The sequence below is a fragment of the Drosophila mojavensis genome, unplaced genomic scaffold (assembly GCF_018153725.1).
Source record: "Drosophila mojavensis isolate 15081-1352.22 unplaced genomic scaffold, ASM1815372v1 contig_19, whole genome shotgun sequence".
In the NCBI taxonomy this organism is placed as follows: domain Eukaryota; kingdom Metazoa; phylum Arthropoda; class Insecta; order Diptera; family Drosophilidae; genus Drosophila; species Drosophila mojavensis.
Window position 1 is genome coordinate 5,280,905 of NW_025318726.1, and position 27,002 is coordinate 5,307,906.

A 27,002-nucleotide genomic window follows, 5' to 3' on the forward strand; every position below is an offset into this window, starting at 1 on the left:
GAGCAACACATTCCGATCGGCTCATTTTTAAATTGATGGGCCTAGCAGTGCAGGCATTTCTTATTCAATGTACCAATGACCACTTTGGAATGAGCGTAATATTCAACATCAGGTTCATACTAAAATGCTATGCCAAGAAATGAATGTGATGTAAAGAAATTAATGTGATGTACCTATCTCTTCTCTCTCTTTCTCCTTATATGGTCTCTCAAATCATCTAACTCAGCAGCGCACAAAAATTTAAATTTGTTCCCAACTAATGAAGGATATACCGAAATCATAAAAGCGTTTGCGTTCTTGCAAAATGTTTGCGTTTTCAGCATTGATTGTTCTAGGGTATGGAAATGTTGAGAATCATAAAGAATATTATTCGCGACGGGCATGCACGCACACACTTGCAGTCTCTGGAAACATGTATAAGCATTTGTGCTTTCAATAGGAAATCAAGGTATAATGGTTTTGTTGAAATGTAAGTAACAGGCAGATGAAGGCCCCACAAAGTATATATATATTCTTGATAGCGACGAGCTGAGTTGATTTAGTCATGTCCGTCTGTCTGTCCGTCCGACCATCTGTCCGTATGTTTGAACGCGTCGATTTCAGAAGAGCTAGAGACCTCAAAGTTTGTTCAAATGTTGCAGAATTGAGCGAAGACGAGCTGTCCCAGGCTAAGGGAGTGCAAAGTGCTTGCAAAGCACTACTTGCGCTACTTTTTGCCAGTTCTTAGAACGAGTTGAAGGTAACGTAACTGCAAAATTTTGATGATTACGCTCAAAAATTGTAAAAACTACACGGTATTTCTCGATATGCCACGCCCCCAAAGAGGCGTAACAATTATTTTTGGGCTCATCTACCTCTTAAACTGTAGGAACGGTTTGTCATTTCACTTTCGTGAATGTATATATGGGTTCTTCATATGAGAAGATGCTCACTTCGTTTTAAATGCAGGACCTGTAACGTAACAAGTAAGAAGGCTCCAGTCGAGACTGCTCGACTAGGAGATACCCTGAACCCTTCAAGTTGATATTATAATCGTTCTGGACTTCTTTTATGCACACATACATACACATGCATCCACACGCATTCATAAGCCTGCGCTCTGCTAACTGCGCAGTAAGCAGCGAGTGCACTTGGGCTGCGCTGCAATGTGGGCAATATTAGGAGAATTTATTTGTTGAATAATTTCTTTCGTAGACATACAATCTTAATGAAATTTTTAAAACGTAATTATATGGCTAAAATGTGTGTACATTTTTTTACAAATTGGGGGCGAATGGGCCGTGGTATCTAAAATCTGTAAATTACAAAATCTTTGTATCCATTAACTTTATATACAACGCAAATTTGAAGTCTTTAGGTCTAAAAGTGTTAAAATTAGGCTGAAAAAACAATGTCGATTTTTCGATTATTCTCGATAAAAAAAATTATCGGATGAGTTATCGAAAAGATATGATAAACTTGTACTGCCTATGGTATACACGAGTATGCATACCAAATTTCAGCTCTCTAGCTCTTATATCTTCTGAGATCCTTTTGCTCATACGGACGGACGGACAGACGGACAGGGCTATATCGACTCAGCTCGTCGTCCTGATCAAGAATATATATACTTTATGGGGTCTGCGATGATTCCTTCTGCCTGTTACATACTTTTCACAAAACCATTATACCCTGATTTCCCATTTTCAATGGGTTCAGGGTATAAAAATGGAGTACGCCACAAAGCACTTCCTTTCAATTTAGATCCTTGCTTAGTAATTTTGCTCCGTTAAAAATTTCTTATACATATATTTTAGAGTTTAATAAAGTTACTTTAGTAAAATATATTTATTTAATTTTTTATTTTAATTTCCGATTTGCTTTTAGAGCACATTACAGGTTTTTTGTATATTGATCATAGAGCCCGACGGACATTTAAAAACTTCTGTCGCACTGCCTCCTTGTGCAATGAGCCAACCCAATCTGAAATGTACAAAAGCCTTTAGTAATATAGCCAGATTAAGTACATACATACTTTTTTCTTTAATTTGAGTCTATAATTTATGTTATGTTGTCAATAAAAAAAAAATTGATTTTAAATAATAAACAATGAACCTCCGAATGTACTAATGTTCTAATGAAATAGGCTTTGATACCGAAGGTATAATAAGCATATGCGAGTGCTCTAGTAAGGAGTGGTGGGCTAGAGATATTCTGAACCCAGCGACTATATCCCAATTATTTTAGGCATTAATATACATTGTGAAACAATGCATGAACATACACATACACATACACGTACCATGTGAACATGGTATACTATGTATTGTATTGTACATATTTACAAATTCGCTGAGTTCAAACGGATAGAAAGACATACAGAATGAGATGCTATACTTACATGTGGTCAAACTCTGTTGCGTTAGTATCGATTCCTAGATAATTTGATTCAGAACACAGCTCTTGCGCAGAAAACTAAAAAAAAATTTGCGTTGGTGTCAAATTCAACCCGGGAAGTCGTGCCATTCCTTTGATTGGACCAGTGAGTGAAAGCATGGAATGGTATGAAATTTGCATTCCTCCAGAATGAATTAATATATCCATGCGACTAAAGTTTGAAAATATATTGACGGAATGCGGAACACAACGCATTGCCTTATCATCAAAGCTTTTCGTTATTGAACGCAAAATTTCCTTGGCGATTGAAACGCCAACTGAAGCATAATGCAGATATGGAGGCAATCGTGCATTAAAATATGGTATTAGTATGACCGACAAAGGAACAACTGTGAATGTTAAATTTTAAAATTATAGATTATAAATTTTTACCGTCACAACATTTACTACGCACCAATTGAATGGCTTAATGTATCATAGAATATGGTCGACACAATAGGGTATGCCCATCTAAAATAAAAAAAATCCGTAACTTAATTTTGTTGTGTTTATACACACTTTACACTTACGCATCATGGGAGCTAAAGTCCATATTTATTTTATTCGGTACGATTTTATTCGTTTTATATATCTCTAAAATATTTTCAAGCCAATTATCCGGCGTGATCTGAAGGCGTTCCACTGATTTTGTTAATTGGGTTACGTTCGTGAATCCTTCCCATGTCTTTGATTGAATTTTTAATGCTGACAGCTTTACAAGCGCAGCGCCTTTTAGAGAAGGAGCTCGTTTTAGGTGAGCTTTGAGCGATTTGAAGATTATATCTGCCTAAAATCATAAGCTTAGATATCACTATCATCATATAATTGGAGAGATATAAAAGTCTGTACCCGTTTTATTATGTCTTTTGAATCAATTGACGAATATTGCGAAATATACAGTGCTGATGCTAATTCTGGTAAAGCCCACATAGTAGAGCGTGTGCACACCTCTGGTGTTGGAAAATCTTTTGGTAAAATTTCCAGTACACTTAACAATAGCATAGCGTTGTGTGCGATTCGAGATGGATATTTTGTAAGAAATGATTGCAGCGCCTTCAGATAATCTGCATTTCTTACAACTATTGGACCACTCCAGTTCTTTGGGATTAATAATGTCCAGTTTAGCTGAAACATTGTCATTAAAATTAGTAAGCAAAAAGATTAATCACTGCAACTATTTTAGAATGTTAACAAATTAATAATATCAACTTTACTAGGCAATTAGATAATACAAAAATATGAAGGTCAGTGTATTGGCCTCTAAATTAAAATGGTACTTTATAAATGCATATTTGAATATGTGTCAGATTGCAAATAAAATATTTTTATCAAATTTAAATCAAACCTTATAAACTTCGCTCAAAAGGTATATCCTCTATTTTAATATCTTTGATGCGATATAAAATTATAACTTCAAAACAAATTCGAAAATTGTTTATAAAGAAAAGATTACTTACAACTGGGTACATCGAATGTAAACTAGAAATATTATACAAAACAGAGCTATCCCAAAATCCACGTCGTGATTGCTCAACTTGCAGCTAAAAACAAAATACATATATACATATATAATACATATATATACAAAAAATATAAATATAAATTGAATTTGGTGATACATGATATTCATTTGTTTTCTTATTTAATAAACAGGAATCATTAGGATCCTTGACTTCCTTAAAAGAAAGAACTAAAAGCGATTGGGGGAATTTTGATACTTCATCAGAATCGGATACCCACGATAATATACTTATACTCAAGGCAAAAAACGAAAATACTCAACGTTTATATCTATTCACCTGAAATAGATATTACCAGAGAAATTAAATTATATACTATTTAAATTAGATGGACATGTAATGTAATACCTTGTTAAGATCCTTTATAAATTCTATAATTGTCTCTTTCTCAGACACACGTTGATCATATGATAAGTGACTTGGTAAAACACGATCAATTAAATCTGGCAAGAGATTTGGTATTCCTTGTCGTAAGCGATTGGGAGGTGCCTTGGGGCTCATCCAACGAATTTTATTCTAGAAATTTAATATTGGTTCCATTAAATAGTATGAATACAAAGCAGATTGAAAATGATTTTTATCAGTGTTTAAAAAACTGCGAACAGTTTTCGCAGTTCTGTTATTGCTAGAACTGTTGCTGCGAGCATTTTCGACAGTCGCAGTCGCAGCAAAAGCAAAAACATTTCTTGATCAGCAGCGCAGCGCTTCGGGAATCGACAGCTTCGGCAATTTTGAGAATGCTAGAACTGTTGATGCGTGAACTGGCGACAGTCGCAGTCGCAGCAAAAGCAAAAAGCAATTCTTGATCAGCAGCGCAGCGCTTCGAACTGCGTTCACTGCGACAGTCGCAGTCGCAGCTAGAGCAAAAACTGTCGACTGCCGAACAGCACAGCAGACAGCTTCCACAGTTTTTGCTTTGCTTTGTGCGTCATAAACGAAATGAATGAAAATTAACAACATTTTAATTATTTATTTATAATGGCGATTATTTATTTTTTTGTTCGTCATCTTCTTGGAAGAGCGGCAGGTTGTCAATTGCTGTTTCCAGGAAGCTAGGATTGAGCATCACAAGCAATATATTTTCCAGCGACTCTGCACTTAAACGATTGCGATAATCGGTTAAAACCAGTTTAAGTGTGGAAAATGCACGTTCAATAGTCACCTATTAATATTTTTTTTATTATTAATAATTTTAATAAGTAAACTTTAAAAAGTAAAATTGTAGACAAGTACACAGCTGAGTGGGTGGTATTGCAAAACAAACTTTGCCTGATGCATATAGCTCGGGATCAGTGAGCTGCTTCTCATTCCAATATTGTAAAATGTTTGCATCACTTCTGACAAAGGAAAGCTGCAAATTTTCAATTTTCGCGTGTACATCGGTTGTGCTACTAGCCTTGACTTCAATATCCTGTGTTAAATATTCATTTAACAATTCATCTTCAATGTCATAAAAGTCAACGTTGGAATGATAGGAAGTTGAATTAGTTGCAAAAGCCCGCAACAACGCCTTGATTGATCTCAACTATCCGATCCCATAAAGATTTCAAATATTTTACAGCTTCATTTCTTTCTATTGATGAAATGGTATGATGAAACCGGGGATCCAAGTATAAACAGGCAACTAAATTATCATTGCGCATTAAAGTATTTGCACGTTTTCTAAAAGATTCCAATATTTTTTCACCAATTTGTTTCGTAAGTGGCTGGGTCGCATCTTGTATAATTTTTTGAGTGCATATTTTGCACTTTAGCCACTGCGGATAAAAATTACCATAATGTAATTGCTCCTGTTGAAATATTTTAATAGTTTTTTGTAGCGGATTAAAAGTGTAATTATCAATGAACTCCCAAAAGGAGTCGTCAATTTCGAAATTCTCATCCGCGGGCTTATTTTTAATTGATTCAATTTTCATTAGCACGTCCCTTGCTGCTTTTAAATTTTTAATCATTGTATACGTTGAACCCCATCTAGTTGGGCAGTCCAGTTGTTTTTTAAATTCAAAATTTTCACGAAATCCGTTAGATGGTTTTCGAATATATTTCGTCAAATTACGACAAGTGAATAAGTATTTTGTGATGGCTGCAAATTTAGTCACATCTAGAGCGCAAAGCTGCGCAGTATGAGCAGCACAGCGACAAACTTGAATATTGCCCAATGTCATCTCTGGCATTTCTTCTATGAGATCGATTTTTTTTTAAGTATTCATCATTACTGTAAACTTCATTTTCTTCGATTTCTTCTTCGGACACAACAGACAATATTTTCGTTGCTTTAAGCATATTCGCGCCATTATCAGACGTAACTGATACTATCTGCTTTAGATTTACTTCATATTTTGTTAATATTTTAATAATTTCTATAGCGAGGCTTTTGCTTGTGCTACATCCGACACCTTTTAGTTCGACCATCCCTAAAATACGGGATTTTACTTCCAGTTCGCTAATAAATTGCGCACTTATTCCAAAAATGTTTCGAGATAGCCGCGAAGCACTGTCAATTTTAAGTGAAAGTAATTTGTTTTTCAATTCATCTTTCATGTCTTTGCGTAGATTATTAGCAACAATCTCTAAAGTTTTCTTGCAATTTGATGCGTTTAAACAAATTGATTTTCCGTCGGTTGCCTTGAAGCCGTCACAAATTGGGTTTAAAATATTTCGCATATTATCAGAATTTAACACATTTAACGGTATGGAGTCCTCCGTAACGAGCCCAATGTATGACCTTATTAGTTGCTTTTTGTTCATTTCAATTAAAAAAATTTTTTTTTCGTATAATTTTAGACGACGAACAAATAGAAGAGTTTTCCGACAGCTCGGAAGGAGGAGTCGTTTTCAAATGATGTACATTGACAACATGGGCTTTTAAATTTGAAATTCGATTGGTTTTAAGTTTGCTTTTGCATGTTTTACATGTAGCAAAGTCCCCTTCCTCATTGGTATCAAAATACTTCCAAACATCACATTGTTTATTACGCGACATTTTTGCTGTTGCTCGGATGTACATTAATACAAGACTACGCCTACGATCGGTTTCATTGCAACAAAGTATGCCGCAAGTGACTTCGGCAATTACAGTTACAAAAGTTACCAAAACTAAGCAAAGCAAAAACTGTGGAAGCTGTCTGCTGTGCTGTTCGGCAGTCGACAGTTTTTGCTCTAGCTGCGACTGCGACTGTCGCAGTGAACGCAGTTCGAAGCGCTGCGCTGCTGATTAAGAATTGTTTTTTGCTTTTGCTGCGACTGCGACTGTCGCCAGTTCACGCATCAACAGTTCTAGCATTCTCAAAACTGCCGAAGCTGTCGATTCCTGAAGCGCTGCGCTGCTGATCAAGAAATGTTTTTGCTTTTGCTGCGACTGCGACTGTCGAAAATGCTCGCAGCAATAGTTCAAGCAATAACAGAACTGCGAAAACTGTGGGCTGCAGAAGCACAGCACAGACAAAATTTTACGACTGTTGCTGCTGTGACTGTCAGCTTTTCAAACACTGATTTTTATACCCTAAGCCCATTCAAAATGTGAAATCAGAGTATAATGGTTTTGTTGAAATGTATGTAACAGGCAGAAGGAGACGTGGCATACCCCATAAAGTATATGTCGGCGCGTGCAGTTCGTGCTGTGTGTGTGTGTGTCAGGCATTTCGCAAGAATGTTATTTCATCATAATGTGAAGATTGCATCAGCTTTTTTTGGAGATACGATTGGCTGATGGCATTTTGTAGTTTTGGAAAGTACCGTTTTATCGCGGCGACAGCGTCACGACGCCACTTACGTCACTTATTGCGAAATTGCGTGAAATGGATGTAGAGGAGATTGCAGGTTCCGTAACGCTTGCTAGGCTGGCTCAAGTTGATAGCAGATTGCAGCGCATGACCTTCGCCTCAAATGTGCGCACAAGATATGACTTGCAAACCGAGTTAAAAGCATTCACATTTAACAAAAAGAAGATGACTTCGCGGGAAGAAATGTCTTTGCTTGACATCAAGAGGTAAAAGTTTATAAAACAATAAAATTAAAATTTGATTAACTTGTAAAAAATTAACAGCGCAGCGAGGAGGATCATGTTCGTGCATGTTCACAGGCTTGCGGTTTTTTTTTCGAACAACGAAACCGAGAGTGAACAAGAGAAAAGTGGCATCAATCGTAAAAAAAATTACAAATGACAAAATGCGTGGAGTAGTGCCGCCGTATGTAATGGGAAGATGTTTGAATGCGGAGAATGAGATTCCATCAATCTTCATTGATGAGAGAAAAGCTAAGTACAAAATTTGTTGGTAGTAAATTTTTTATGTTGAAAGCAAGTGGTAATACTGGAATATATAATATGCAAAAATATTTAAAATCTTTCGTTAAAGCCCATAAAAAAAACAAACATTTATTTGTCGAGTTTGTTTGTTTGTCGAGTTTCATTTTGGTGTCATTGGTGTCCTTTTACCAAATACAATTACTGTGGGTGCTGCTATACAGCATTTTCATTATTATTATTGGACGGACTGAAATATTGTCTTTTTTTTACTGATAGTAATTAACTTAAGCATCAAGAATTAAATGTAACACATCTTACAAAGGTGTGCTTATTTATAGATGTTTTCATTTAATTTACAGTACAGAGAGGGTAGAAGAATGGGTCATGTTTATGGCTGAACAGCACAAAGATTCTGATATAATTCATATTATGAATAAGTTGCAATTTTTGAAATAAGATCAGGAATATTTTGTTGCAAAATTGCCAGGATTTAAATGTTGATGTGAATGAGCTTTTTTATTTTATTTTTGATAAACGAGTATAGGAAAAGAAAGTCTTAGAGGGGAAGGAGATGTGAAATTGAAGGCGTTGAAAAAGACATCAGTAGAGAGAAGTGGAGAGTAGTAGAACCTAGCATGTGAAATACATTGATGGATATCAGACACTATACCTGAGAGTCTTACTGATAATTTGGGATTGATCCGCTGCTATTAGGGACACGAGTTAATGTGTTATCCTATTGAGTTGTGTTGTCCTGATGATCTAGTAAAAAGCCTTTTGCTATAATTTTTATTTTGGAAACTCAGTTTGTTGTATTTGTAATACACAAGGACGTGTGAACGCCAGATTGGCCGAAGTGAGTTTTGTTCTAAGAAAAAAAAAAAAATAAATAAAAATAAATGAATAAAATAAAATGAAATAAAATAATAAAAGTTTGTAAAGCAAATGTACAAGTTAAAGGTACTATGAGCTATCAGTTGAATTAGAGGGTCGTGATGCTGATATGAATGATTGAAAGAGAAGCTGTTGAAAGAGACAGTAATGTATTGAGAAACTGTTGAAAGAGACAGTAATGTTTTGAGAAGCTGTTGCAAGAGACAGTAACGTATTGAGAAACTGTTGAGAAAGACATTAATGAATTGAATGATAGAGAAACTGTTGAAAGAGGCAGTAATGTATTGAGAAACTGCTGAGAGAGACAGTCATGAATTGAATGATAGAGAAACTGTTGAAAGAGATAGTAATGTATTGAGAAACTGTTGAGAGAGACAGTAATGATTTGAATAATAGAGAAACTGTTGAGAGAGACGGTAATGTGTTGAATGGAAGAGAAATGATTGAAAGAGAGTGTAATGAGCTGAATGGAAGAGAAATGATTGAAAGAGTCAGCAATGAAATGATTGAAGGTGAAATGGTTGAACAAGACAGAAATGAAATGAGTGAATGTAGAACGGTTGAAAGAGACAGTATTCTTGAAGGGCTGATAAGAAAAGTGAGAAGAATTTGTCATAGTGCACAAATAAAGATCAAATGTTTTGGTGATGGCGTCTGGCACATAAGATAATTTGATATAGATCAGTTGGAACTATGAGACTGTAAAGAATTATAAAGAAGGTTGAATTAAGTTAAAGAAGATGAATTATGTTAGTTCAAGAATGAAACTAAAACCTGAAGATAAGATTCTGTATGGAAAATAGTTCTTATCAAAAAATTTTAGAGAAGAAACGGGAATGAAATATGGTTGATAATTTTTGAATAAATTGATTCATTGAGTAAAGCTTTTTTTGTAAGAGTTACACGAGGCCGTGTAAAGGTCAGGATGGCCGTGTCGAGGCGCAAGTAGAATCAATATATTGGCGGCAGTAAGTGCGCTTTCTACCTACTTGCCTATTTCCCTTTTTGCATGCCTTCGTACTTGTGCGTGTTCGATTCCCTTGAACAAAGAATGCGAGTACTATGACAGAGTATGGTGATTGTTTTGGTCTCACTCGAGCGCAGCATGCATAGTGAAGTTGTTAAGAGTATTTAGAGTGCAGCATGTGAATGCGAATGGTTTTACTATTTTGAGTGATTCGCGACTGGACGTATCATGGCTGGTCGATTATGTTTTATAGGCGGGAAATGAAATGCAAGCACAAGTGCAAAACAGTTGTTTTGATCACGGCGTGTAGAGCATAAGAGATAATGTTTAAAATTTGTTAAGTTAACGATACTGAAAATATATGAATTATGTTAAAATAAAATATTTGCTTAAGAATGAAAAAAAAAAAAAAAAGAATAATGAATGAATTTGAAGATTACGTTTGTCAATGTTTAGTAGTGGTTTTGCAAGAAGACTTATCTTTGTTAAACTGAAATTTTTATAATTTGTCAATAAAATGTTTTATGTATATCGCAAAGTACATTTCGGAAGTATTGCACGAGGTCGTGTAATGATCAGGATGGCCGGCGTGTGCAGTTTGTGTTGTGTGTGTGTGTGAGGCATTTCGCAAGAATGTTATTTCATCATAATGTGAAGATTTCGTCAACCTTTATTTGAGATGCTATTGGCTGATGGCATTTTGTAGTTTTGGAAAGTACCGTTTTAGCGCGGCGACAGCGCCGTGACGCGTGAGCGTGGTTTGATGGTAGGCAGAATAGAATAAGTGTGCGATGCAAGTCAGTTCTATGCTAGACTTCGGCCACCGAAACTCGTTGCGCGATTAGAAAATGGAACAGTTTAATGACGCGTTTATATATATATATTCTTGATCAGGGCGACGAGCTGAGTCGATTTAGCCCTCTCCGTCTGTCTGTCTGTCCGTCCGTCCGTATGCTTGAACGCGTCGATTTCAGAAGATATAAGAGCTAGAGACTACACTAGAATTTTTTTTAAATGATCGTATACAGAGCGCGGATATCGAGTTTGCTTTTAAAATTCGATAAATCATCCCGTTATACTTTTATCAAATAAAAACATTCAAATTCAAGTCAGATGCCAGTATAGCAAATGGTGAATGATTTTTCATTTTTTTTAATTTGTTCATTAAATTATTCATTAAATCCCGTTAAGTCAATCGACGTTAAAAAGTAATAAAATGTTTGGCCAATTAACAAACGCATGTGCACCAGCAAACACATACATACATTCAAACTTCTTCTAGAACATTCTTGGAATCACATCAGCTGTTAGTTTGGTTTAGTTCTGCTAGGTGGCGCTGCAGCAGCGAATCTATTTCAGTTTTGCCAGCGCAGCTTCCAAAAGTTAGGTGGCGTAGTGAGTAGCGGCGTGGCGCTTGATAAGTAGAGGGTTCGAATCCCGAGCGGCGCAAGTGCTGTTAATTTTTTTAATTGTTTCAAAATATTTATATATTTACTTAAATGAGTTTTCTCTTTAATTTATATTTTTAAATACACCGAAATCGAATTTTAAACCATACTGAATGAGCGTTTTTATTAGTTTGGTTATTTTAGCAGATTCTTAGAATCACATCAGCAGTTAGTTTGATTTAGTTTTGCTAGATGGCGCTGCAGCAGTGAACCCATTTCAGTTTTGCCAACGCAGCTTGTAACAGTGAGGTGGTCTAGGGATTAGGGGGACGCTCGATCGAGAAGTCACGGATTCTATTTTTAGACTCATTCACGAAAGTGAAATGAATATATTGGTTTTGTGCAATGTCCGTCTTGCTGTCCGTCCGTCTGTCCGTATGAACGCAATCTATTTCGATCCGCCCACTAGGGGCGTGGCAAATCGGAAAATGCATTTTCCGATATACCAGAAATCATGTTTGTTGAAGAGCTAGAAAGCTAAAATTTGGTATGTAGGTCCGCGCCGACCACCCAAGATCACAAGCTAGGGCAGATATATCTCCGCCCATTAGGGGCGTGGCAAACCGGACAAAACTGTATCTCCTAAAGTTATAAACCTAGAATGCTGAAACTTTGCACGTAAGCTAATGTTTTAATTCTATGAAGATGGGTGAAAAAATTATATATCTACGCCCACTAGGGGCGTGGCAAATCGGACCTGAAGATATGTATAGTGATTTTTCGAATTCTGCTATATTTTAGGCACTATTGATGCTAGAGATCTGAAATTTTGTATATATACGCGGGTTGATCACCCAAGTCTAACGAGCTATGGTAGATATATGTCCGCCCATAGGGGGCGTGGCAAACCGCAAAAGTTTATATCTCCTACAGTTTAAGAGCTAGAAGCTTCAAATTTGGATAGTTAAGTTACTGGTAGCCTCCTCTATCGATGCCCCAAAAATAATTTTTAAGCCTCTTTAGGGGCGTGGCATATCGAAAAATACCCTGTAATTTTCACATTTTTTGAGCGTAAGAATTCAAATTTTGCATTTGGGTAACCGGTTGCTCGTTCTAAGAACTGGCTAAAATTGAGGAGTCGACGGCCACTAGGGGCGTGGCAATCGGCATTTACAGTGCCCGTATTGCGACATTTATATGCGTCAGCCATCTATTTATGCATTTGTACATATAAATAAGCTTAATAGATATTCATAATACAAAAGGAAACATTTTTATGAATTTTAAAAATTTAAAAGAAGCTAAAATAACAAAAATTTGCAATTTACAAAAACAATTTACCCAAACAGCATGTTTGTCAAAATAGCTAAAATAATGGTCGTCGGCGCTTCAGCCTACAGCACCGTTTCGATCAACAGTAGTTAAAACGAAATCACATTATTGTTATGACGCCACATAGCAAAGAAAAGCCAGAGTGGTGGCTGGAAATTCAAAAACAATGCAAAGACAAATCAATCGCAACTAGATTCTTAGAATATGCTAGAGTACGCATTTATGTGTGCATACATACACACATACAAATGAGCGCGTGTATAAGGCTGGAATGCTTGATGCTATGCGTGCAGACTTACATATATACATATGTATGTATTTGCGTATATGTATTTGAGGGCTATTGAAGAAGAAACAAATTTAAGCTTATAAAATTATGCGACTAAGAAAATGAAAAGTATTAAGTGCCATTCAGTCAAGCTCGCACCTTCCCAATAAAATATCTATTTTATAAAAAACGAAATATGTATAAAAAAAAAAAAAAACAGTAGAGGTTCGAACCTCCCCCTCTAACGTTACTTGCGTCGCCCTTAGCACTCGCGCCACTGCTTTGCTCGAGCACTCAGTTGCTAAAATAGAATAGCTTAATAAGAGAGCGTCATCAGACAAAACTACAGTAACGGCTATAAAGTCCAGAAATCAATCGAAATTCTAAGAATGTGAGAAAAGGCGCGCTTCTGTCTGTACGCATAGAATAGACGATGAGTGTGTGCACATGTATAGTAAAATCGCGCTGATCTGCTGCTAGCTTGAAGCCGGTATCCAATATATGGATATAAATACATATACATATATTATTAAAAGTCAAAATTGTATAAATTATATACATATGCATGTAATTTGAATGCAATTATGCAATGATCATAGCAATAGCTATCGATGATTTTCCAATTTTAATGGGATCATGCCCTGTTTTTTGTTGCGCACTAGACTTGAAAATTGCACTATATACTCTGGTTGACAGCGTTTGGGCTGTGAATGAGTCTTCTGCAATCGGTATCGCCCGACTGCAACGTTCTTACTTGTTTTTTTTTTAATTGTTTCAAAATATTTATATATTTAATTAAATGAGATTTCTATTTTTCTTATATTTTTAAATACATACTAAATGTGTATTTTTATTAGTTTGGTTCAGGGTAGTATCTAGAGTCGAGCACTTTCGTCTAGAGTTTTCTTGTTTAAACTCGCTTATCTCGCTCACGGTTTTATAGTACTCAAGAGGAATAAGTAGGGAAAAATCCACGTCTTTGATAGTTAGCAATTAGTAAGTAGTAAGTACTAAATTAAAACACCCACACTTTAAATACACTTGGCGATGTGTGTCTCTTGTGTATAAGGTTTACATAGTATTAGCTACTTTCTCCTTCTAACTAAGATAAATGGGATTTACTTCTGCTTTGGGAACTTGTTGACACAAATTGGAAAATGAATTAATGAATACAACGTACTGTATGATATACATACCTCTAATATAACTGATGAAGTACTTGGTCCGCTTATGATAAGAAGAACATGTGGTCTTCTTCCATAACTTAGATCATAATATATATCAACAAGTGGACTGGGACCAAGCTCATAGATTTTAGCTACAAGCGGTGCAATTGATGAAGGGCCAATGACTCCAACCGTTAAGTAACCTCCTAATTGATTAAAGATGCGGTGTATATCGCTCGAATTTGTTGTCAACTTAAGGCAGCTCTCATATAAGATTTTAAGTTTCTTAAAATTTTCACTTATACTTGAATTGTTCAGAAGCACTACAAAATATTTATGGGAATATAAATATATAATAATATATAAATACATACATATAATAGAGAAATGTTCAACTTACTTAGCATTTGAATATCGACTGATTTTTGTGAGTTACCCATTTCAATTATGTTCGTTACATTTTTATTGAACTTTCGACGCCAGCAACTGAATTTCTTAAATTCTGAACAAGGATCTTTATTCCAGTTAAGTCTCGCTTGAATGTTCGAAGAAACAGTTTCGCAAATATCTTCCGTGCATTCCGAAGTAGATGCAACTGTAGGTGAACAACCGTCACCGTCCATATAGCAATCCCTTGGAAGTGGAGAGGGAGCTGTACTAATTAGAAATAATATTGGCGATGCGACCAATAAAGTTGTAACTAGTAAAGTTGCGGACGTAATAGCGACTTTGTGCACTGCAGCAGAGGTGCGCAGCCATATACAGGGGGCACAACATATCCAGCCAATGATATTGTTCTAAAATAGACTTTCTCATCATCAAGAATAGACGTTTAAGTATTTGCGCAATACCTTATTATATTGTCCCGCCAAGTTATCTAAATTAGAATTGTCAATAATTTCAACCTCGTCAGCTTTACCAAATTGATTCGAACAAATTGGGGTTTTAAATGACAATTGTTTTTGGAGAAGCGACGCGCTACTTCCCCCCGATGGATTCGCAGAAGTAATTACATTACGAGGATTAGTACTTAGACTACTTACACCCGATTTGCGAAATGTGTTACGCGAGTTAAACTCAGCTGTCATCGTGTGTTTTTCTTTTTGTGCTATGGGAATAATAATAAAATAATGAAAAATTTGACACAATCGAGTTTTTCAATTACATATGATTAATTAATATGCATATATAGAAAGCAAGTCTCTGCTGAAATATGCACATATTCACGTCTAGAATTTAATCTATGCTTCTTTTAATAATACAAATGATCATTTGCATTTACATTCCCGTGTCGTATATGCGATCACAGTGTGGGCAAATAGTCCAAAGCTTTTGAAATTAAAAGCTTTTCATACAAACCAATACCAACTCAATTTATTTGTATTTTAGTTTTCAATTAGATCTTTTATGATAATAATATGTATACCCTAGAAAACAGCGATCGTGTTTGTTTTTCTACAAATATTTCAGATGAAGTTGAATAATAGCTGAGAAACATTGCTTTGAAATAATGAGTCTATTGTGTACAAATACTATATTTAAAATATATGGAGCTTATGTTAATAATATTTTCAAATGTTACAAGAAAATAAATACAACTTGCACCATTGACAATTCAACATTTATCACTTTCACATATTTGCATTTGAGCCATTTGGGATGCACTATTATCGTAGAATTTATTAAAAACCGCCAGTATTGGTTTTTTGATTGACAGCAATTACGTAACAAAACAAAATAAAAAAAAGAAGCAAAGTTAAATCGAGTCGTGTTGACTTTAAAATGTCTTGTTATTAGTTCCAATAGAATATTGAAAAAAAAAACTTCCGGCAAAATTAAGCTTACCGCCACAAAGTAAATTAGACAGTACTGAATTAAAAAAATATTTCCTTCACATGTTTTGTGCGTTCTCTATGATTACTTTATTGATTTTTCCCGTGAATTATAAAGAAAAAACATTGTATTGGATTGTAGGCGACTGCGCATTACGAAGGTATATTATATATATTTTTTTTATTAAATTCTGCTTACCCGTACTACTATAGGAAACAAACTAGTCGAACTTACTTTCATAAATTTCAGTTCAAATTGGTATATTCAAATTTGTCATATTGACTAGTGTCTCGAAATGAAGGGCCTGATCCATGTTAAAATTCAGGCGGAGATATGATCAGAACCACAAAATTTATGCATTCATATGTGTATTCCTGATTTTAGCTGTATGTTCATCCGACAATGGTTTGTTCAAGTGCATCCATATGAAAATTGTGCTTTGTATATCCCATTATAGCAGCTACAGATCGAATTTGTTTCGAATCATTAGTAAATATTTCTGTTCCGATCTCGACTACGAGATCCCCTGAACCTTTACATAATTCTATGATTCTGTTTATACAAGAAACAGTGGGTTGGGGTGGATTATAACAATCTTAAAATTTGGAAACACTAGCTATGGATTTAATCCATATCAAATTCTAGCAGTAGTTAGTTTTTGGTAGCAAAATCGATATATAACAAGTAAGAAGGCTCCAGTCGAGACTGCTCGACTAGGAGATACCCTGAACCCTCTAAGCCGATATTCTAATCATTCTGCATTTTTATGCACACATACATACACATGCATCCACACACACGCATAAGCCTGCGCCTGCGCAGTAAGCAGCGACTGCGCTTGGGCTGCGCTGCAGTGTGGGCAATGTTATGAGAATTTATTTGTTGAATAATTTCTTTTGTAGACATACGATCTTAATGAAACTTTTAGAGCATAATCATATGGTGAATATGTGTGTACATTCCAATACGTTTTTTTCAAATTTGGGGAAAAGGGGGCGTGGTATCCAAAATCTGTAAATCACAAAATCTGTGTATCGATTAACTTTATATACAACGCAAATTTGAAGACTCCAGGTTTAAAAATGTTCAAATTAGGCTAAAAAACAAAATCAATTTTTCGATTATTCTCGATAAAAAAAAAATCGATGATTTATCGTGTACACACGAGTATGCATGCCAAATTTCAGCTCTCTAGCTCTTGTAACTTCTGAGATCGACGCACTCATACGGACGGACAGACGGACAGGGCTATATCGACTCAGCTCGTCGTCCTGATCAAGAATATATATACTTTGTGGGGTCTGCCACGCCTCCTTCTGCCCGTTACATACTTTTTCACAAAACCATTATACCCTGATTTCCCATTTTCAATGGGTTCAGGGTATAAAAAGTAAGAAAGCTCCTTCGAGACTGCTCAACTACGAGATCCCCTGAACCCTTCGAACAACTGATATTTCAATAATTATTCGCACATGCACACACACAGCATACGCACGCACGCATAAACACGCATTGGCTGCAGTCCTGGCTTACTATGGGAACATAATTAATTAATACATTTTTTGTAGGACTATCTTCATGAAACTTTAGATAATGTATGTAACATAAATATGCATATATTTGCCAAACCACAAGTTTCTAGTATTTTAAATACGCCTTTTACAAAGGTGATGGTGAGGGGGTGGATATAGGGTTGGGGGATAAATTACAATAAAAATTGAACATTTATTAAATACATATGTCTACATTTAAAATTTGGAAGCTCTAGCTCTAAAGGTATAGGAGATATAAATAAATAACTAGCTTTCGATAAGGTTTTTAATCGATAATAAAATATCGGAAGTAGTTATCGATATTTAAAGAAAAACTCGATATGTGCGTGATATAAACGGACCTAGGAAAAACAAGTAAGAACGTTGCAGTCGGGCGTTAATGACTGCGGAATACTCATTCACACCCCATCAGCAATTTAGTAGCTAAGTTTCGCTATAATACTGTAGAATATATAGGTTTTTCCGATTTGCCACGCCTCTACTGGGCGTAGATACCTCATTTTTGGTCAGTCCTTAGAACGTGATAACGGTACACTAACTGCAAAGTTTGAATGCTTACCCTCAAAAAATGTGAAAATTGCAGTGTATTTTTTGATGTCACGCCCCTAAAGAGGCGTACAAATTATTTTTGGGTAATCGATGGGAGGTTACTAGTAACTCAACTATCCAAATTTGAAGCTTCTAGCTATTGTACTTTAGGAGATATAAACTTTTGCGGTTTGCCATTGCTCCTGGGGCGCACATATATCCGCACATATTGTCCAAAATATAGCAGAATTTAAAAAATCACTATATCTTCAGGTCCGATTTACCACGCCCCTAATGGGCGTAGACATATAAATTTGTCATGAGACTTTATATAATCATAACAATAGCTTACGTGCAAGTTCTAGCTGTAAAACTCTTGGAGATACAGTTTCATCCGATTTGCCACGCCCCCAATGAGCGTAGATATATCCGTTATAGCTCATGATCTTGGGTGATCGACACGGATCTACATTCCAAATTTTAGCTTTCTAGCTCTTCAACTAATATGATTTCTGGTATATCGGAAAATGCACTTTCCGATTTGCCACGCCCCTAGTGGACGGATCGGAAAAATTTTAAAACTTTATACATCGAAGATAAACACGAGTATGTGTTCCTAATTTCAAGTCTTTACGGACGGACAGACGGACATTACAAAAAACCAATATAATAATTCACTTTCGTGAATGAGTATAAAAATTTCAAGTATTTAGATCTTATATCTTCTGAGATCGACGCGTTCATACAAGAATGATCAAGAATATATATACTTTGTGGGGTCTGCCACGCCTCCTTCTGCTAATTTCATACTTTTAACAAAACCATTATACCGTGATTTCCCATTTTCAATGGGTTCAGGGTATAAAAAAAAAAAGAAAAGGAAAAGAAAGAGAGTAATTATTAACTATTACTTTTATAAAGTAAATCTTTCATATATTTAATCTATTTAAAATCATCACAAGCATCACAAATCCAGTATGTATGTTCTCTGCGGTTGACGTTATTATTTTTCAGCCGACTGACATTTCATCTCTCTCTGTTGTTTACTGAGCGTTACGAAAGCCGATTCCAATAAATTCGTCTTTTGTTTATTATTATTTTGAAATGACACACTCATTTTCCGATTTTTAGCAATCCCACCACAGTCTGTAGAAAGCTTAATTTTATTTGAGTGATAATTTTGTTGAAAATCATCTAAACATAAATAATTCTAAATAAAAGAAAAAATGGAAGAAAAATAAGATTTTATAGAACATTTGTATCATTTATATATATAAATATAGCTGGAGACCATATAGAAATAGGCAAGAGTTTTTGAGTCTTGATTATTACAGAAATAAAAAGCTATGTAGTAAAAATGAGTTTTCTTTAGTTTATCTAATTTTAACTCTTTTTTTATATTGTAAATAAATACGAACTTACAAACGGACAGCAAATATATATTTACATATTTTATGAAACCTAAGCCTCATTGAATACAAATTTATATAATAGCTGTTGACCATTTCCGGTTGTCTGCAAATAAGTGTCTTTCACTCGCACTTTGAGAAAAGACCCAGAGGACTCGCCGAGTTAAGTTTCTTCTCTTTTGCTCTGCGAGTAAACGTATTGCTTGCGATCGTGAATTGAGTTTTGCGGTGCATTGCGTGTATACTTACACACTACAAATAAAACAGCAAACAATGTTTGCAAATAAACTTAACCCTCTAGGACGTAAAAGTGGCTCTAAGCACTTATTTTATTTTAGTTTTTAAAAAATAAATAAGGACGTTTAGTTCATTTAAAATTTGTCTGGAAAAGGCTCTACACACTGCATTAGAAGATGCACTAATCCTTAATGTGCACTAATCTTGAAAACATTGATAATACTGTGCAGACCTAGGAGCCTTTCCGAAAAACTCCTAAGAGGCCTCTATCGCTATTGTCAGTTATTAAACACGTGTATCTTTACCGTCTTCTGGGGGCTTTTTAATGGCCTTAGTAAGCAAATCATTACTTTTAATCCAACACATTAATTTTTTATGAATAGTTGTCGAATCAATTAAAATCCTCAATCCCCTCCTCAATCCTCATATGTAGTGGAGATTAGTAACGTATTGTGGAAAGACAACAAGGCCGTTCGCTTATTATCGAACTATGCGTTAGACCGTTTAATAGGTCAAATATACAAAAAGGAACGTCAAAGATAGCTCGTTACGACAGAGAGTCGAAGCGCCATGTAGAAGTTGACTGTCCACAAGTTATAAGGGAGTATAATGCTCATATGGAGAGTGTGGATCTGATGGATGGGCTTATGGGCTGATACCATATAAAAAGTAAAACTCAAGATGCTGCAAACCGAACTTTCTACCATTAATTAGATATAGCAGCAACGGCAAACGGATTACAAACGGTAGCCATGAGCAGAAAAAGATTAAGCTTCCGTATTTTCTAGAATCTATAGCTACGGGTCTAGTGTGATATCAGTAAAATACTTTCCAGGTCGTCCGCTTAAAAAAAATTTATCTTCATCATCTGCGCGATCAAATCGGTCGCCATCACATACTATGCAGTCGCTAATTTCTCGGCGACCCTTGCAGCCACAACTCAAACAAGGCCAAAGCCAATCAAATCACCCAATAAAGGACTTAAGATGTGACCTTTTGAATCATTTTCCAGTGGTTGGATCGCAATATGGGAAAATGATGGTGCAAGCACTGCAAAACTTCACAATCGCAGTCATTTGCACAAATGCAAACTGCATTTATGCTAATCAGCCAATAAAAATTATTTTTCTGATTACCATAGCAACAAATAAAATGATTTAAAGAAATAAAATAAAACAAAAATAACAAAATCAATTTATTTGGAAACTACCTTTTTACCCTGAAAGAGTGCCTTGAGAAACTTATTTACATTTTCTCACCTTCCAGGTAAAAGAAAACTTTAAAATTTTTTCTGAGATCATATATATATATATATATTTGAGCTCCGGAGCCCCTATTTACTTAGAAAAAAATTCGAATTAATTTCTGCCTTTACTTTATTCGAGGGTTAAATTGTTGTTTGAAAATATATATTTGCTTTAATCGGCAATGCAAAATAAGGCGAAGACCAATTGCATTGAGTTTTCAGTCGAAAGAATCATTGTGCGAACGTCCATCGTCTCGCTCGCACACGATGGTCTTTGAAAGAGATTCACACGTATAGCTCAACTTAATGTGCTCAAGAGAAAACAAAAGCAAGAAGAAACGGAGTCTCATGGTGAGAGCGAGAGCGAGTGTGTATACAATTTTTCGATTATGTTCGCGAACAGAGCATAAAGAATAAAACGGTCAACAGTTATTTGCAAGCTTTGATTTATATATGTAAATTTTCTCAAACAATTATACACCGAGTTCCCTTTATTTTATATATATATATATATATATATATATATATATATATATATATATATTTTTTTTTTTTTTTTTAAATAATTTATGTTGATGTTTCACTACTTACTTCACTTGAATGGCTGGCAAGATTGTGTTCTGGATTACACATCCATTCTACACTTGCAACAATAAGATCCTCTTTTCTTGGTGAAAAACATTTACAACAGAAGAAAACTGTAAAGCCAAAATATTATTCTTATTGATTATTATATGCTTATTATAAGTTAAGTAAATATAGGAAATAGGAAATATTCGAATTTTTTTAAGGCACAATTTACTAAAAATTCTTAGTTGATTTTGAAATGAATATACCAATATGAAAGTAATACTATTTTATGGTACTCATTCATGAAAGTGAAATCCGTCCGTGTCTGTCCGTCTGTCCGTATGAACGCAATTTATTTAGGCACTATTGAAGCTAGAGTCATTAAATTTAGAACACATGCTCGTATATATCTCCGATTTCTAATTCCCGATCTGCCAAGAAGGGGCGTGGCAAATCGGAAAATGCATTTTCCATACCATATATACCAGTTGAAGAGCTAGAAAGCTAAAATTTGAATTGTAGATGCGCGTCGCCCACCCAAGATCAACAAGCTATAGCGGATATATATACGCCTATTGAGGGCGTGGCAGATCGGATTAAACTGTATCTCCTTGAGTTTTAAAGCTAAAACGTTGAAATTTCGCACGTGAGCTAATGCTAATGCATAATGCCCAACAGGGGGCGTGGCAAACTGCAAAAGTTTATATCTCTTACAGCTTTAAATTTGGTTAATTAAGTTACTAGTAACATCCTCTATCGATGAATCAAAAATAATTGTTACGCCTCTTTATATATATATATATATATATATATATATATATATATATATTTATTTATTTATAAATAGGCTTAACAGGCAATGATAACACTGGAGGAAATATTTTTTTGGAATTTAAGATATATCAATTTAGTTTTAAATCTTTAAAAAATAAACAAGAAAGCTCTAGTTGAGACTGCGATTACGAGATCCCCAAAGCCTCCGAGCAATAGCTATTTTTCATTTTTCGCGTCTTTCTGCTTACACACGCCCAAACACACACAAGCATACACACACACACACATACACACACAACCACCCACGCATAAACACGCATGGTCTTCTGAAATCGACGCGTTAATACATACGGACAGACAAACGGACAGGGACAAATCGACTCATCTCGTCACGCTGATCAAGATATATATATCAGAGCTCGAAAATGAGAGTTGATCGTTTTTTCGTTTATGCTTTGCTTCGCATCATAACCGAAAAAATTGTGCAGACACGACTCGCTCTGAGCGACACTCTTTGTTATACCCTGAACCCATTTTCAATGGGAAATCAGGGTATAATGGTTTTGTTGAAATGTATGTAACAGGCAGAAGGAGGCGTGGCAGACCCCACAAAGTATATATATTCTAGATCAGGGCGACGAGCTGAGTCAATTTGGCCCTGTCCGTCTGTTTGTCTGTCCGTCTGTCCGTCCGTCCGTCTGTCCGCCTGTGCGTCTGTGCGTCTGTCCGTATGTTTGAACGCGTCGATTTCCGAAGATATAAGAGCTAGAGACTTCAATTTTTTTTTTAATGACCGTATATACAGCGCGGACGTCGAGTTTGCTTTTAAAGAAATAACATAAAACAAAAATAAAAAAATCAATTTATTTGGAAACTACCTTTTTACCCTGAAAGCCCCAAGAGTGCCTTGAGAAACTTATTTACATTTTCTCACCTTCCAGGTAAAAGAAAACTATAAATTTTTGCTGAGATCATATATATATTTGAGCTCCGGAGCCCCTATTTACTTAGAAAAAAAATTCGAATTAATTTCTGCCTTTACTTTATTCGAGGGTTAAATTGTTGATTGAAAATATATATTTGCTTTAATCGGCAATGCAAAATAAGGCGAAGACCAATTGCATTGAGTTTTTCAGTCGAAAGAATCATTGTGCGAACGTCCATCGTCTCGCTCGCACACGATGCTCTTTGAAAGAGATTCACACGTGCTCAAGAGAAAACAAAAGCAAGAAGAAACGGAGTCTCATGGTGAGAGCGAGAGCGAGTCTGTATACAATTTTTCGATTATGCTCGCGAACAGAGCATAAAGAATAAAACGGTCAACAGTTATTTGCAAGCTTTGATTTACATATATATGTACACAAAGTATATATATTCTAGATCAGGGCGACGAGCTGAGTCGATTTGGCCCTGTCCGTCTGTCTGTCTGTCCGTCTGTCCGTCCGTCCGTCTGTCCGCCTGTGCGTCTGTCCGTATGTTTGAACGCGTCGATTTCCGAAGATATTAGAGCTAGAGACTTCAATTTTTTTTTTAAATGACCGTATATACAGCGCGGACGTCGAGTTTGCTTTTAAAATTCGATAAATCATCCCGTTATGTTTTTATCGAGTAAAAACATTCAAGTTCAAGTCAGATGCCACTATAGCTAATTGTGAATGATTTTTCATTTTTTTAAATTTCTCAAATATTCAATATAATATGTAGATCATATGCTGAAAGTTTCATTAAATTCCGTTCAGTCAAAAATTAATAAAAAATAATCAAATATTTGACCAATTAACAAACGCACATGCAGCAGCTAAAACAGCATCGTATGCGTGTGCACACATACATTCAAACTTCTTCTAGAAATATTCGTTGAATCACATCAGCTGTTAGTTTCGTTTAGTTTTGGTAGATGGCGCAGCAGCAGTGAATGTATTTGAGTTTTGCCAGCGCCACTAGCATGAGTGGGGTGGCCTAGTGTGTTAGCTGCATAACGCTCGATCGAGAAGTCGCGGTTCGAGTCCCGATCGATGCAACTGATGTTAACTTTTTTAATTGTTTGAAAATATTTTTATATTTTATTAAATGAGTTTGGTATTTTATTTATATTTTTAAATACATCGAAATTGAAATTTCAGACATACTAAATGGCCATTTTTATTTGTTGGGTTCAGGGTAGTATCTACTCGAGTACTCTCGACTAGAGTTTTCTTACTTGTTTTCTTTAGAATCTGTTTCGGTCAGACGCAATGCAATAACTCATTCGTGTGACGCTCTCACATGAGTGTATATTTGATTAAATGCGTTTTGTATTTCATTTATATCTTTAAATACATCGAAACTGAAATTTTAACTATACAAAATGTGAATTTTTATTAGTTTGGTTCAGGGTAGTATCTAGTCGAGCACTCTCGACTAGAGTTTTCTTACTGGTTATACCCTGAACCCATTGAATATGGGAAATCAGGGTATAATGGTTTTGTGAAAAAGTATGTAATGGGCAGAAGGAATCATCGCAGACCTGATAAAGTATATATATTCATGATCAGAACGACGAGCTGAATCGATATAGCCCGGTTCTTCCGACCGTCCGTATGAGTACGTCGATCTCAGAAGCTATAAGAACTAGAGAGCTGAAATTTGGCATGCATACTCGTGTGTACTATACGCAGTACATCGAGATTACTGTCGTCGACTAGACTTCGTACCGAACGGTTGTGTTATCGTTGAGTTCAGTTCACAGCTTATCAATTTTTCAAGGGCCTGTTTTACACTCATTCTTCACTCCACACTTCCAATACACACAGAAGCATAAAAGCATATAGTAAGTCAAATACACAGCTATGCCCACAGGGCATTATAGTCAAGGGGTGAATCGCTTTGCAATGTTAAGCGATAGACCCAAACCAAAAGAAAAAAGGCTACACCACTGTCAGAAGCCCAAATTCATTATTATATCAGCCACCGACACTAAAAACCCAATCTCCACATACTCCTGTTTTGCCGTAGAGCGTGCAATTAAACTCATCAGTAAAAATATATTAAAAATTAACGAAGTGCGTGACGGTAATCTTCTAAACGCAACAGTAGCTGAGAAATTCATTGCTTCTAAGGAGCTCCATGGTATTTGAAAAATATCTTGTGAATATCACAAAAATCTAAATTACTGCAAAGGCACAGTATATGCCCCATTCCTTAACAACGTCACAAATGCTGAAATACTTAAAGAACTTAAGTCTCAAAGAGTTGTAGATGTATACAAATACTCCAAACTCATTGATGACAAAACCATCCCGTCTGGCGTAGTGCAACTCACCTTCAATTTGTATAATCTTCCCCCAAAAATGCAAATTTCATGGCACGTAGGCAAAAATTGCCACAGCAAAGTATTTCAAAGCAACAGCAGTTTGCGACCCATGTGGACTACCAGTTCACAAACCAGCTCAGTGCTCTCAGTATTACAAATAATGCATACAGACACCGACAATTACGAAAGAAACATTTTCAGAAATAGCCGCTAAATTAACACCGCAAAAAGAAAACGAGAAAAAAATCTTACCATCCACCTCCAATAAAGAAAATAACTCTAAAGACAAAATAAAAAATCAAATCACAAGGACAAGATTACCTCAAGCTACTCAGAAACAGACATACCCATCACTTACTTAAGAAGTAAATACAAGACAAACAATCAAAATCACTCAACGCTCTCGGATACGGACAGTATCATAGAGGACGTTGAGTTATAATAAAACCTCTCAAAGCTCTCAAAGCTCGCTCTCTTTCTCGTTCTCTGCGAAAGCCTATAATGATTTACTGCATTAAAGCGCAACTTCGCTAAACGAGAAGGAGAGCGAGCAAGAGAGAGATTATAAAACTAGCCCAAAAATCAAAACAAAACCGATTAACACAACCCATTCACTCACATAATGACTCTAAAAATATTACAATGGAACATAAATGGATATAAACACAAATACCATAATCTCTCTCTATTAATAAAAAAAACATAACCCACATATAATTGCTCTTCAAGAAACCCATATAACCGATCCCATCCAAAAAATTCCAATACCAAACCAATTTTCGCTCTATCAAAAGAATGATATTAATTTGTCAGCTCCTAAAGCCAACAGAGGAGTAGCTCTCCTAATATCAAATAATTTACAACATAGAATAGTAGATCACCAGTCCAACTTCTTAGCAACATGTGCCGAAATACAAGCTAAATCACCGTTTGTTATTATTAACATTTATCTTTCTCCTACGGACAAGTTCACAGAGCAAGACCTTCACAACCTAGAAGACTTTAACGCGTGGCATTCTCTCTGGGGATCACCCTCAAACAATCCAAGAGGAAAAATCATAGCAAATTTCATACAAAACAGTAATCTAATAGTTCTTAACAAAGGAGACCCTACACACTCTCAGCCCACCACTTTTCCTTAACGCCATCTGAGCTACATATGAAGATCTATATGGAAGCGACCACTATCCAATACGCATACAAATATTTCCCACAGCAAATACAAAAACATCGATCAGCCGCTAAATTTGTCAAAATAATCAAGGCATCTGCTAACAATACCCACATCCAACCCCAACAGAAAGAGAAATAATCACATATACTGGTGGAACCCAGAACTTGAAAAATTAACAAGTAAGAAAACT

The 27,002-nt window shown here is 35.6% G+C and overlaps 2 protein-coding genes and 1 non-coding gene across 3 annotated transcripts; 1 reads left to right on the forward strand and 2 right to left on the reverse strand.

Annotated features, from left to right (window-relative positions):
- Positions 1 to 1,886: 1,886 nt before the first annotated feature.
- Positions 1,887 to 15,304, reverse strand: LOC6572022. Its single transcript, XM_001998140.4, has 10 exons — positions 15,048 to 15,304; positions 14,597 to 14,993; positions 14,227 to 14,519; positions 4,284 to 4,451; positions 3,873 to 3,956; positions 3,265 to 3,540; positions 2,946 to 3,202; positions 2,831 to 2,886; positions 2,381 to 2,765; positions 1,887 to 1,962 (listed from the first exon to the last, which is right to left on the reverse strand). The coding sequence occupies exons 1-9, from the start codon at positions 15,282 to 15,284 to the stop codon at positions 2,455 to 2,457; spliced, it is 2,079 nt and encodes a 692-aa protein (XP_001998176.3). The 5' UTR covers positions 15,285 to 15,304; the 3' UTR covers positions 1,887 to 1,962; positions 2,381 to 2,454.
- LOC122756913 lies at positions 7,497 to 8,387 on the forward strand. The gene is made up of 2 exons (XM_044007810.1): positions 7,497 to 7,923; positions 7,981 to 8,387. The coding sequence occupies exons 1-2, from the start codon at positions 7,733 to 7,735 to the stop codon at positions 8,096 to 8,098; spliced, it is 309 nt and encodes a 102-aa protein (XP_043863745.1). The 5' UTR covers positions 7,497 to 7,732; the 3' UTR covers positions 8,099 to 8,387.
- Positions 15,305 to 19,007: 3,703 nt separating the features above from the next.
- LOC116803657 lies at positions 19,008 to 21,861 on the reverse strand. Its single transcript, XR_006356776.1, has 3 exons — positions 21,839 to 21,861; positions 21,594 to 21,700; positions 19,008 to 19,320 (listed from the first exon to the last, which is right to left on the reverse strand). It is a non-coding gene; the product is annotated as an uncharacterized LOC116803657 (transcript).
- Positions 21,862 to 27,002: the final 5,141 nt, after the last annotated feature.

Excerpts from the sequence above, each read along its gene's own strand:
- LOC122756913 (XM_044007810.1), top strand. The coding sequence starts at position 7,733 with ATGGATGTAGAGGAGATTGCAGGTTCCGTAACGCTTGCTAGGCTGGCT. Across the intron at positions 7,924-7,980 it reads TCTTTGCTTGACATCAAGAG|CGCAGCGAGGAGGATCATGT; the intron begins GTAAAAGTTTAT and ends AAAAATTAACAG.
- LOC6572022 (XM_001998140.4), bottom strand. The coding sequence starts at position 15,284 with ATGACAGCTGAGTTTAACTCGCGTAACACATTTCGCAAATCGGGTGTA. Across the intron at positions 14,994-15,047 it reads TGGCGGGACAATATAATAAG|AACAATATCATTGGCTGGAT; the intron begins GTATTGCGCAAA and ends AGTCTATTTTAG. Across the intron at positions 2,887-2,945 it reads GACTTTAGCTCCCATGATGC|ATGGGCATACCCTATTGTGT; the intron begins GTAAGTGTAAAG and ends TTTTTATTTTAG.